Source organism: Scyliorhinus torazame, chromosome 7, assembly GCF_047496885.1.
Source record: "Scyliorhinus torazame isolate Kashiwa2021f chromosome 7, sScyTor2.1, whole genome shotgun sequence".
NCBI lineage: Eukaryota > Metazoa > Chordata > Chondrichthyes > Carcharhiniformes > Scyliorhinidae > Scyliorhinus > Scyliorhinus torazame.
In genome coordinates, this window is record NC_092713.1 from 6,493,698 (window position 1) to 6,507,607 (window position 13,910).

General features: G+C 51.1%; 1 protein-coding gene across 3 annotated transcripts in view; it reads left to right on the forward strand.

The window, feature by feature from the left end:
• Window positions 1-13,910, forward strand: part of LOC140426009 (netrin-G1-like) — a 1,091,807-nt gene that overhangs the window by 695,070 nt on the left and 382,827 nt on the right. For all 3 annotated transcript variants that reach the window (XM_072510283.1, XM_072510282.1, XM_072510284.1), the window contains exon 3: window positions 7,988-8,631. In XM_072510283.1, the coding sequence (XP_072366384.1) occupies window positions 7,988-8,631 (644 nt within the window). The remainder of the gene's footprint in view (window positions 1-7,987; window positions 8,632-13,910) is intronic.

Here is a 13,910-nt window from a genome sequence, read left to right on the forward strand (position 1 = left end):
TACTGACCCTCTGACAGTGCGGCACTCCCTCAGTACTGACCCTTTGACAGTGCAGCACTCCCTCAGTACTGACCCTGTGACAGTGCAGCACTCCCTCAGTACTGACCCTCTGACAGTGCAGCACTCCCTCAGTACTGACCCTCTGACAGTGCAGCACTCCCTCAGTACTGACCCTCTGACAGTGCAGCACTCCCTCAGTACTGACCCTCTGACAGTGCAGCACTCCCTCAGTACTGACCCTCTGACACTGCAGCAGTCCCTCAGTACTGACCCTCTGACAGTGCGGCACTCCCTCAGTACTGACCCTCTGACAGTGCGGCACTCCCTCAGTACTGACCCTCTGACAGTGCAGCACTCCCTCAGTACTGACCCTCTGACAGTGCAGCACTCCCTCAGCACTGATATTTGTCTTTGTCACAGGAGAATTGAGGTAAATCTTCCAGCTCAGCTCTGACCCTCTAAATGTTTCTCCTTTTAATCTTGTTTAAATCATTAACATCCTAACTGAGCAGCTGATCTGTAATTTACTCTCATCATTCTTGTTGATGGAAACTGACAGGAATTTGCAGGATTGTGTTTCCTGGAAACACGAACACCTCTGCTTAATAATCCAGAATTACCATCATTATCCCGGGCAGTGAACGGCGCTGTTAGCGAGAACTTTCCTTAACGATCACATCTGAATATTTGTCACATGACACATGGTAAATTCAAGATGGCCGCTCTGCGAATCCTGTAATAATTGTCGAGAGGGGTCGGATGTGTGGAAATCACAATGACGGACAAGCTGCTCCCCCTCCAGTGTGACAGCAACGGATTGTGGAATAGGATACTCCCATTAAAATATCTCCCATTCCTGCATCGATGTAGCCACGTACACAGCAGGATCCCATCCCTCTGCCTGGCCCAGTGTTTATTTACTGTGTCAGCAACCTGCATTTATATAGCGCTTTTAATGAAATGAAATGAAATGAAAATCGCTTATTGTCGCTAGTAGGCTTCAAATGAAGTTACTGTGAAAAGCCCCTAGTCGCTACATTCCGGCGCCTGTTCGGGGAGGCTGGTACGGGAATTGAACCATGCTGCTGGCCTGCCTTGGTCTGCTTTAAAAGCCAGCTATTTAGCCCTGTGCAAAACCAGCCCCTTTTAACATCAGGAACCATCCCAAAGTGATTCACAGGAGCTTAAGACGGATCAAAGTTATCGCTGAAATCCTGCAGGAGATATTGGGTCAGGTGACCAAAGCTTGTACAAGGAGGTGGGTTTAATGGGACATCTTTAAGGAGCAGAGAGAGGCAGAGCGAGTCGGTGAGGTTTGGGGAGGAATTCCAGAGTTTAGGGGCCAGGCAGCTGAAGGTAATGGCGGGAGATTAAAATCAGGGATGTTCCAGGGACAGAGCGAGAGGAGCCCAGAGATCTGGGAGGGTTGTAGAGCTGGAGGAGATTACAGAGATAGGGAGGGGCTGGGACATGGAGGGATTTGATGATGGAGATGTTGCTGGACTGGGAGCCAGTGTAGGTCAGCGAGCACAGGGGGTGTGACGATACACTGGGCTGTTGCACGGTCAATTCCAGTCCCACAGGCTCACAGGCCCCAACATAAGTGGGTTAACTAATAATTTGTATATTTTCCTGAGATCTTTGACCCTTGACTGGTCCAATGAGTTACAGGCACCAGATTTGTATGTCAAACATTTAAGAAACTGTTTATTTATCATAAGAGAAGTGATAAACATGCAATGTAAACAATAGAACAATGGCCCACTAATCCAAATATTCCCCAAACCCCATCCCACCCTCCACCCAGACACACACAAGACAGACACAGGGTGGACAGGTAAGAATGGTTAAAAAATAACAGGGATTAAAATGGCTGAAATGAACATTTGCTGCTGAGGTGGTAGCCTTTATGGTCGGTGATCTTGAAATCATCAGTCAGTTTTGGATCTTTTAGAATCTGCTGTCAATTAGACCTCGCGGGCTGCAGGAATTCCACCAGAGAGTCACCTGCACTTGTACAGGCCTCCCCCAGAGTGACCCTCAGCCTCACTGAAATAGTACTAGAATTCTCTACCTGCGAGTTTGAAAGAGGTGCGTCTGTCCAATCAGCCTCTAGAACGCTTGTCTGTTCTTTTATGCAGATCAAGAATAACCGTAGTGCAGAGAAAGAGAAAAGGGATCTTTCTTCTGGATCTTTAGAGATCTCAGGGGAGAGCTGTCAGCACTGTGCCTTCCCCAGCCTTCCAGAGAGAGGAATTCCAGAAGAGTCGATTGGCTGCTTGCCAAGTCCATCAAAATGACATCACAGGACTATGCCACACAACACACTGAACAGCAGGAATCCACGTGGGCCAGTTAAAATAGCGGGTTGTGGCGGGGGTGCGGGTGGAGTGGGGGGGAGGGTTACAAAAGTCTAGTTTAACAGCAGCCAGCAAAAGGCAGTCAGCAAGACGAGGATTAAAATGAACATAAAGTTCAGACAAGGATTTAAAAGAGGCTCCTTATAGGGTGAACGGGGCGTGGGACACACAGCAGAGTTTTGGAGGAGCTGGAGTTTTTGCAGGGTGGAGATTGGAGGCTTGTCCAGGGGAATATTGGACTATTTGACTGTGGAGGTGACACAGATTGTTCCAGTGGGACAATAAACAAGAAACCATGTGGAGAAATGTGTCACTGTTAGCGATTGAGAATAAGAGAGAGTTGCAGGGAGTGAGGGAGTGAGCTATTCTCTCTGTCTCTCACCCCTCCCTCAATGTGGTTTCACACTGAACCCCCCGCAGCCATTCTCCTGGGCATTTCACGCTGTTTACACAGGACCATTCCAGTGAACCGCCAGTGGGGGCTCTGGGACGCAGTGCTGTTCCTTATTTACAGAGGACACAGGGAATTCAGGAGCACTTAACATCTGTACTGTCTGGTTATTCATTCACACTTTACTCACTTTACAGATTCTGTTACTAATGTTCACTCGATTCGATTTACACAGAGAATTAAAAATAATCTATTGCAATATGCAGCTTTAGTTGATGCCTTTAATCGATGCTGTGACAATTGTAGATTCATTAATCTCTATTATCTCTGTATATTGCCACTCTCTCCACCTTTATCACAGGCATTAGTTTTATTGATCACTGCAACAATCTGCTTCTCCAGATTGCAGTCCAACAGGCTGGCTGTCGGAGTGTTTGGAAAAGGGGTTTTGGCTGGTTCACTGGTGCTGATTTCAGGTTCGGGCAGTAACGTCTCTGTTCCTCAAGATGCCTCTTTCTGTGTCTTAGTGACACTGAGTCTCTCAGCGCCCCCCCAACAACTCGCCAAAGCTCCTCGACAACTCCTCCCAAAGCCTCCACCTCCACCCCCAGAAGATCAACGGCAGCAGAGACCTGGGAACAACATAACCGGCAAAATCCCCGACAAGCACTCACCATCCTGACTTGCAGATATGTCATTCCCAGTGATGGGGAATCAATCCCAATAGCGGGAATACTTCCCAGTGATGAAGCGTCATTCCCAGGAATCGCTCCCAGTGATGGAGAATCATTCCCAGTGATGGGGAATCAATCCCAATGACAGGAATCGTTCCCAGTGACGGGGAGTCTTTCCCAGTGATGGGGAATCATTCCCAGGAATCGCTTCCAGAGATGGGGAATCGCTCCCAGTGACAGGGAATCGCTCCCAGTGACGGGGAATCATTCCCAGTGACGGGGAATCGTTCCCAGTGACGGGGAATCGTTCCCAGTGACGGGGAATCGCTCCCAGTGACGGGGAATCATTCCCAGTGACAGGGAATCGCTCCCAGTGACGGGGAATCATTCCCAGTGACGGGGAATCGTTCCCAGTGACGGGGAATCGCTCCCAGTGACGGGGAATCAATCCCAATGACAGGAATCGTTCCCAGTGACGGGGAGTCTTTCCCAGTGATGGAGAATCATTCCCAGTGACGGGGAATCATTCCCAGGAATCGCTTCCAGTGACGGGGAATCGCTCCCAGTGACAGGGAATCGCTCCCAGTGACGGGGAATCATTCCCAGTGACGGGGAATCGCTCCCAGTGATGGGGAATCGTTCCCAGTGATGGGGAATCGCTCCCAGTGATGGGGAATCGCTCCCAATGACAGGGAATCGTTCCCAGTGATGGGGAATCATACCCAGTGATGGGGAATCGCTCCCAGTGATGGGGAATCGCTCCCAATGACAGGGAATCGTTCCCAGTGATGGGGAATCATACCCAGTGACGGGGAATCATACCCAGTGATGGGGAATCGCTCCCAGTGACGGGGAATCGTTCCCAGTGACGGGAAATCGTTTCCAGTGGCGGGGAATAATTCCCAGTGATGGGGAATCGCTCCCAGTGATGGGGAATCGCTCCCAGTGATGGAGAATCCTTCCCAGTGATGGGAAATCTTTCCCAGTGACGGGGAATCATTCCCAGTGACGGGAATCATTCCCGGTGAGGATGATATAAGATTGTTCCAGTTGTATATGAATCCTGATCTGATTTATAATTCCTGTTTGTAAATATTCTGCGGTGTGAAGCTATTTATAGTTTGACAGATAACATCAGTGTTCAACACCTCAACAACACAATTACCCAGCTGTCTAACTGTCCAGTACAGAGTGCAGTGCGATGGAGCACACACACATTGATTCAGAATTGTTACTGAGATCATTAGAGTGCTTGAATATTCCGGGAATCCCAGAGAGAGAAGAGTGAGCTTTATCTAACTCCGCGCTTTATCTGTCCTGGGTGTTTGATGGGGACAGTGTAGAGGGAGCTTTACTCTGTATCTAACCCCGTGCTGTCCCTGTCCTGGGAGTGTTTGATGGGGACAGTGTAGAGGGAGCTTTACTCTGTATCTAACCCTGTGCTGTACCTATCCTGGGAGTGTTTGAGGGGACAGTGTAGAGGGAGCTTTACTCTGTATCTAACCCCGTGCTGTACCTGTCCTGGGAGTGTTTGATGGGGACAGTGTAGAGGGAGCTTTACTCTGTATCTAACCCGTGCTGTACCTGTCCTGGGAGTGTTTGATGGGGACAGTGTAGAGGGAGCTTTACTCTGCATCTAACTCCGTGCTGTACCTGTCCTGGGAGTGTTTGATGGGGACAGTGTTGAGGGAGCTTTACTCTGTATCTAACCCCGTGCTGTACCTGTCCTGGGAGTGTTTGATGGGCACAGTGTAGAGGGAGCTTTACTCTGTATCTAACCCCGTGCTGTCTCTGTCCTGGGAGTATTTGATGGGGACAGTGTAGAGGGAGCTTTACTCTGCATCTAACTCCGTGCTGTACCTGTCCTGGGAGTGTTTGATGGGGACAGTGTTGAGGGAGCTTTACTCTGTATCTAACCCCATGCTGTACCTGTCCTGGGAGTGATTGATAGGGACAGTGTAGAGGGAGCTTTACTCGGTATCTAACCCCGTGCTGTACCTGTCCTGGGAGTGTTTGATGGGGACAGTGTCGAGGGAGCTTTACTCCTGTATCTAACCCTGTGCTGTATCTGTCCTGGGAGTGTTTGATGGGGACAGTGTAGAGGGAGCTTTACTCTGTATCTAACCCCATGCTGTACCTGTCCTGGGAGTGTTTGAGGGGACAGTGTAGAGGGAGCGTTACTCTGTATCTAACCCCGTGCTGTATTATCCAGGGAGTGTTTGATGGGGACAGTGTAGAGGGAACTTTACTCTGTATCTAACCCCGTGCTGTACCTGTCCTGGGAGTGTTTGATGGGGACAGTGTAGAGGGAGCTTTACTCTGTATCTAACCTCGTGCTGCACCTGTCCTGGGTGTTTGATGGGGACAGTGTAGAGGGAGCTTTACTCTGTATCTAACCCCGTGCTGTACCTGTCCTGGGAGTGTTTGATGGGGACAGTGTTGAGGGAGCTTTACTCTGTATCTAACCCCGTGCTGTACCTGTCCTGGGAGTGTTTGATGGGGACAGTGTAGAGGGAGCTTTACTCTGTATCTAACCCCGTGCTGTATCTGTTTTTGGAGTGTTTGATGTAGACAGTGTAGAGGGAGCTTTACTCTGTATCTAATCCCGTGCTGTACCAGTCCTGGGAGTGTTTGATGGGGACAGTGTAGAGGGTGCTTTACTCTGTATCTAATCCCGTGCTGTACCTGTCCTGGGAGTGATTGATAGGGACAGTGTAGAGGAAGCTTTACTCTGTATCTAACCCCGTGCTGTACCTGTCCTGGGAGTGTTTGATGGGGACAGTGTAGAGGGAGCTTTACTCTGTATCGAACCCCGTGCTGTACCTGTCCTGGGAGTGTTTGATGGGGACAGTGTAGATGGAGCTTTACTCTGTATCTAATCCTCTGCTGGACCTGTCCTGGGAGTGTTTGATGGGGACAGTGTAGAAAGAGGTTTACTCTGTATCTAACCCCGTGTTGTACCTGTCCTGGGAGTGTTTGATGGGGGCAGTGTAGAGGGAGCTTTACTCTGTATCTAACACTGTGCTGTACCTGTCTTGGGAGTGTTTGGTGGGGACAGTGTAGAGGGAGCTTTACTCTGTATCTAACCACGTGCTGTTTCTGGCCCGGGGGTGTTTGATGGGGACAGTGTAAACAGAGCTTTACTCTGTATCTAACCCCGTGCTGTATCTGTCCTGGGAGTGTTTGATGGGGACAGTGTAGAGCGAGCTTTACTCTGTATCTAACCCCATGCTGTACCTGTCCTGGGAGTGTTTGATGGGGACAGTGTAGAGGGAGCTTTACTCTGTATCTAACCCTGTGCTGTACCTGTCCTGGGAGTGTTTGATGGGGACAGTGTAGAAGGAGGTTTACTCGGTATCTAACCCCATGCTGTACCTGTCCTGGGAGTGTTTGATGGGGCAGTGTAGAGGGAGCTTTACTCTGTATCGAACCCCGTGCTGTACCTGTCCTGGGAGTGTTTGATGGGGACAGTGTAGAGGGAGCTTCACTCTGTATCTAACACCGTGCTGTACCTGTCCTGGGACTGTTTGATGGGGTCAGTGTAGAGGGAGTTTTACTCTGTATCTAACCCCGTGCTGTACCTGTTCTGAGAGTGTTTGATGGGGTCAGTGTAGAGGGAGCTTTACTCTGTATCTAACCCCGTGCTGTACCTGTCCTGGGAGTGTTTGATGGGGTCAGTGTAGAGGGAGCTTTACTCTGTATCTAACCCCGTGCTGTACCTGTCCTGGGAGTGTTTGACGGGGACAGTGTAGAGGGAGCTTTACTCTGTATCTAACCCCGTGCTGTACCTGTCCTGGGAGTGTTTGATGGGGACAGTGTAGAGGCAGCTTTACTCTGTATCTAACCCCGTGCTGTACCTGTCCTGGGAGTGTTTGATGGGGACAGTGTAGAGGGAGCTTTACTCTGTATCTAATCCCGTGCTGTACCTGTCCTGGGAGTGTTTGATGGGGACAGTGTAGAGGGAGCTTTACTCTGTATCTAACCCGTGCTGTACCTGTCCTGGGAGTGTTTGATGGGGACAGTGTAGAGGGAGCTTTACTCTGTATCTAACCCTGTGCTGTACCTGTCCTGGGAGTGTTTGATGGGGACAGTGTAGAGTGAGCTTTACTCTGTATCTAACCCCGTGCTGTACCTGTCCTGGGAGTGTTTGATGGGGACAGTGTAGAGGGATCTTTACTCTGTATCTAACCCCGTGCTGTACCTGTCCTGGGAGTGTTTGATGGGGACAGTGTAGAGGGAGCTTTACTCTGTATCTAACCCCGTGCTGTACCTGTCCTGGGTGTGTTTGATGGGGACAGTGTAGAGGGAGCTTTACTCTGTATCTAACCCCGTGTAGTCCCTGTCCTGGGTGTGTTTGATGGGGACAGTGTAGAGGGAGCTTTACTCTGTATCTAACCCCGTGCTGTACCTGTCCTGGGAGTGTTTGATGGGGACAGTGTAGAGGGAGCTTTACTCTGTATCTAACCCCGTGCTGTACCTGTCCTGGGAGTGTTTGATGGGGACAGTGTGGAGGGATCTTTACTCTGTATCTAACCCCGTGCTGTATTGTTTTCTGTTTTAAGGAGAACCCCTACATGTGCAACAATGAGTGTGACGCTCGCACGCCCGAACTCGCACACCCGCCTGAGCTGATGCTGGATGATGAGGGGCGGGTTCCCAACACCTTTTGGCAAAGTGTCTCCTGGAGGCATTTCCCGGAGCCTCTCCTGGTCAACATCACGCTGTCCTGGGGCAAGAGCATCGAGCTGACTGAGGACATTGTCATCACCTTCGAGTCGGGCCGTCCCGAGCAGATGGTTCTGGAGAAGTCTCTGGACCACGGGCGCAGCTGGCAGCCTTACCAGTTCTACGCAGCCGACTGCCTCAACTCCTTTGGGATGGAAGCCAGAAGCGCTGGGGATCTGAGTGCTGCCTCTGTTTTGGACATTATCTGCACAGAGGAGTATTCCAGGGGCTACGTGTGGAAGCTGGAGAAGATGGTGCGATTCGAGATCCAGGAACGTTTTGCCCTGTTCGGGGGACCCCGTCTGCGTGACATGGCCTCACTGTACGGCCGACTGGACACCACCAAGGACCTAAGGGACTTCTTCACTCTGACTGACCTGCGGCTGAGACTGCTCCGCCCCGCCACTGGGCCCACCAGAGTCGACCCACTCAACCTGTCCAAATATTTCTACGCCATCTCCAATCTGGACATCAGGGGGCGGTGAGAGTTCCTCAACCCATCAACAGCGAGTTAGTGACCACACACCTGACACCCAGGGACACTATGTCACACCAACATAGGATCACCAACATGGGACTAAGCAGGAGGCCATTTGGCCCATTGAACCTGCTGCCCCATTTCAGTAAGATCATGGATGATCTGATTCTGATGCTAACTCCATTTTCCTGTCTGTCGCCCCCTTCACCCCCGTGTCTGTCTATAACGTGCCTAACTCTGTCTCGAATAGATTCAATGACCCGCAGCCTGCACTGCTCTCTGTTGAAGAGAATTCCAGACTAACGACGCTCAGAGAGAAAATAATTCTCATCTCTGTCTGATTCCTTTTAAACTGTGTCCCCAAGTTCTTATCCCCCAACAAACTGAAACTCTCCCAGCACCCAGCATCCACCCTGTCAAATCCCCTCAGGAACGCCAGATCACCCCGGATCTTCAAACTCCAGTGGATATCAGCCCAATATGTTCAACCTCCCTTCACGAGTTCAGTGCCTCATCCCAGCGATGAGTTGAGTGACCCTCCTCTGAACTGCATCTCGGGGTCACTATTTAAAAATTAGTGGTCACCATTTAAGACGGAGATCAAAAGAATTGTTTTCTTCCAGAGGATCTTGAGTCTTCGGAATTCTCTTCCTCAAAAGGTAGTCTTTGAACTTTTCGAAGGCTGAGCTGGATTAATTCTTGAGAAGGAAAGAGGTGGGAGATGGCCGGGTGTAGATGGGAATGTGGAGTTGAATGAAATGAAAATGAAAATCGCTTATTGTCACAAGTAGGCTTCAATGAAGTTACTGTGAAAAGCCCCTAGTCGCCACATTCCGGCGTCTGTTCGGGGAGGCTGTCACGGGAATTAGGTTAAAACCAGATCCACAGGGGGCAGCTCGTGGCACAGTGGTTAGCACTGCTGCCTACGGTGCTGAGGACCCGGGTTTGAATCCCGGCCCTGGGTCACTGGCCGTGAGGAGTTTGCACATTCTCCCCGTGTCTGCGTGGGTTTCACCCCCACAACCCAAAGAGGTGCAGGTTAGGTGGATTGGCCACGCTAAATTGCCCCTTGGAAAAAAAATAATTGGGTACTCTAAATTTTTTAAAAAACAGATCCACATCTCCAGGTTCCCCTTCATCCACCTGGTTGTTACTTGCTCCTAATACTCTAATAAATTGGTTAAACAGGATTCCCCATTCACGAGGCCTTGAGGCAGAGTTTTAGATTTCCTGCTGGTGGGTTTGTAGGCGGGTGGGGTGAGTGTGAAATTTGTCAGATGGAATTCCCAATGGGTCCCTGCCCCGCCCTGACCTCTCCACAATGTGAAGATTGGATGAGGGAGGCCCTCCCACCCTTACCACAATTGAGGCCATCAAGCGGGCAATTATTGACCACTTCAGGGTCGTTCCCTACCCAGCCTTCATTTTCAGGTTTGTGAGAGGAGATTTGGGATATGGGAGAAGCTCAAAAATAAATCAGGACCAGGCCTTGGGCAGGCAGGGGACATCAGGCCTTGGGCAGGCAGGGGGCATCGGACCTTGGGCAGGCAGGGGACATCAGGGCTTGGGCAGGCAGGGGACATCAGGCCTTGGGCAGGCAGGGGACATCAGGCCTTGGGCAGGCAGGGGACATCAGGCCTTGGGCAGGCAGGGGACATCAGGCCTTGGGCAGGCAGGGGACATCAGACCTTGGGCAGGCAGGGGACATCAGACCTTGGGCAGGCAGGGGACATTAGGCCTTGGGCAGGCAGGGGACATCAGGCCTTGGGCAGGCAGGGGGCATCAGGCCTTGGGCAGGCAGGGGACATCAGGGCTTGGGCAGGCAGGGGACATCAGGCCTTGGGCAGGCAGGGGACATCAGGCCTTGGGCAGGCAGGGGACATCAGGCCTTGGGCAGGCAGGGGACATCAGGCCTTGGGCAGGCAGGGGACATCAGACCTTGGGCAGGCAGGGGACATCAGACCTTGGGCAGGCAGGGGACATCAGGCCTTGGGCAGGCAGGAGACATCAGACCTTGGGCAGGCAGGGGACATCAGACCTTGGGCAGGCAGGGGACATCAGACCTTGGGCAGGCAGGGGACATCAGGCCTTGGGCAGGCAGGGGACATCAGACCTTGGGCAGGCAGGGGACATTAGGCCTTGGGCAGGCAGGGGACATCAGACCTTGGGCAGGCAGGGGACATTAGGCCTTGGGCAGGCAGGGGACATTAGGCCTTGGGCAGGCAGGGGACATCAGGCCTTGGGCAGGCAGGGGACATCAGACCTTGGGCAGGCAGGGGACATCAGGCCTTGGGCAGGCAGGGGACATCAGGCCCTGGGCAGACAGGGGACATCAGGCCCTGGGCAGACAGGGGACATCCTCGGCCTCCATCAGCCTTTAATTATTATGGAATCCCGGGAGTTGGACTCTGGGGCTGCTTGCAGTTCCCGTCCTGTCCACTGCAGCTTCTGGCGCTGCATGGACAAGACAGGCACAGAATCCCTGTTCAACATCTCTGCCATTGCCTAGATTTCAATTAACAATTCCCCAGACCCTCTCTCTGGAGGAACAACACCAGCTTTCGTTACACTTTTCCTATTTAAATACTTTTACTGTCTGTTTTTACACTTCTACCTGGCTTTCTCTCAAACTCCAATTCCCCCCTTTGTTCACTGGTTTTTAAAATCTGACCAGTCCTCTGACCGATCGCTAATCCTGACAGGTTTCTAGTGTCTCTTTCAATTTGGTCCAATCCTCACTTCCTGATTTATCCACAGATGATGCTTCCTTCTCAAAGAGTCTTTCCTTCTGGGGCGGATTCTGCATACTCAACATCTGGGTGGAATCCATCAGAGTCAACATCTGGGAGGAACCCATCAGTGTCAACATCTGGGAGGACCCACCAGTGTCAACATCTGGGAGGACCCACCAGTGTCAACATCTGGGTGGAGTCCTCCTGTGTCACCATCTGGGAGGACCCACAAGTGTCAACATCTGGGAGGACCCACCAGTGTCAACATCTGGGTGGAATCCATCAGAGTCAACATCTGGGCGAAGTCCACCAGTGACAACATCTGGGTGGAATCCACCAAAGTCAACATCTGGGGGCCATCAGGTCCAAAACCTGGGTGGGGGGGGTGGGGGGGAGACGTTAAAGTCATATCGACAATGGAATTCCATCAGGCCAATACCTGGAGTGGTAATCTCTATTCACATGTCTAGGACACTCCTTCAATTAACATCTGGAAGACCTGCCATCAGGGACAACATCTGGGGCTACACTAACAGGGATTAAACCTAGGGTGAGATGGTTTTAAACATCCGGAAGAATGAGGTGAACACCTGGATACACAGTCACTCTATCAGTGAAACATCTCAGAGAATGAGAGAACGGTTACAGCACACAGCGGAGGCCATTCAGCCAGTTGTGTGCATGCTAGCCCTCTGTAAGAGCAACTCAGCAAATCCCACTTTCCCACTTTCCCTGGTCTTTATCCTGTATCTCTACAATTATTCTTGTTTCGGATAGTGATTCAATTGCCTTTTGAAAGCCTCGATTGAACCTGTCTCCACCACACTCTCAGGGAGTGAATTGCAGAGGTCACCACCTCACCTTGTTAAAGAGTTTCTCCTCGCGTTTCCTCCCGTTCGTTTGCCAATTACCTTAAATCTGGGCACTCTGGTTCACAATCCTTCCACCAATGGGGTCAGTTTTTCTCTGTCTATTCTGTCCAGACTCCTCATGGTTTTGATCAAATCTCCTCAATCTTCTCTTCTCCGTGGGGAGCAGTTGTAACCTCTCCAATCTGTCCATGTTCCTCAATCCTCCCATCCCTGAAACCTTTCTCCTCAATCTTTGCCGCACCCTCTCTAGCGCCTGCCGTGTGGAGCCCACAACTGGACACACGGCTCCAGTGAAGGGGGAATCTTATTCTGGTTCCTGCGGAGCTGCGGATGGACTCACTTTGGAGCATCCGCGATGCTGAGGAGGTCGTGGATAGCACGTTCAGTGAGCTGGTCACACCGCAGATTAGGATTGCTGAGGGAGAAAGGGAATGGGTGACCAAAGGGCAGAGAAAGAGCAGGAAGGCAGCTCAGGTGTCCCCTGCGGTCATCTCCCTCCAAAACAGGTATACCGTTTTGGATACTGTTGAGGGAGATGGCTCACCAGGGGAAGGCAGCAGCAGCCAGGTTCATGGCACCATGGCTGGCTCTGCTGTACAGAAAGGTGGGAAAAAGAGTGGAAGGCCTATAGTCATAAGGGATTCAATTGCAAGGGGAGTAGTTAGGCGCTTCTGTGGTCGAAAACGAGACTCCCGAATGGTATGTTGCCTCCCGGGTGCACGGGTCAGGGATGTCTCAGATCGGCTGCAGAACATTCTGAAGGGGGAGGGTGAACAGCCAGTTGTCGTGGTGCATATAGGCACCAACGATATAGGGAAAAAATGGGATGAGGTCCTACAAGCAGAATTTAGGGAGTTAGGAACCAAGTTAAAAAGTCGGACCTCAGAGGTAGTAATCTCAGAATTTCTACCAGTGCCACGTGGTAGTCAGAGTAGAAATGAAAGAATAGGCAGGATGAATGCGTGGCTTGAGAGATGGTGCAGGAGGGAGGGGTTCAGATTTTTGGGACATTGGGACCGGTTCTGGGGGAGGTGGGACTACTACAAATTGGATGGTCTACACCTGGGCCGGATTGGAACCAATGTCCTTGGGGGTGCTTTTGCTAACGCTGTTGGGGAGGGTTTAAACTAATGTGGGATGGGAACCAAATGAGGAGGTTAGTGGACAGTAAGGAGGTAGTAAGTAAAGCCTGTAAGGAAATAGATCATGAAGTCAGCGTGACTAAAGGTAAGAGTAGGCAGGGAGCCGATGATCAACGCAAAGGGACTGGTGGTCTGAGGTGCATTTGTTTTAATGCAAGAAGTGTAGTAGGTAAGGCAGATGAACTTGGGGCTTGGATTAGTACCTGGGAGTATGATGTTATTGCTATTACTGAGACTTGGTTGAAGGAAGGGCATGATTGGCAACTAAATATCCCAGGATATCGATGCTTCAGGTGGGATAGAGAGGGAGGTAAAAGGGGTGGAGGAGTTGCATTACTGGTCAGAGAGGATATCACAGCTGTGCTGAAGGAGGGCACTATGGAGGACTCGAGCAGTGAGGCGATATGGGCAGAGCTCAGAAATAAGAAGGGTGCGGTAACAATGTTGGGGCTGTACTACAGACCTCCCAACAGCGAGCGTGAGATAGAGGTACAAATATGTAAACAGATTATGGAAAGATGTGGGAGCAACAGGGT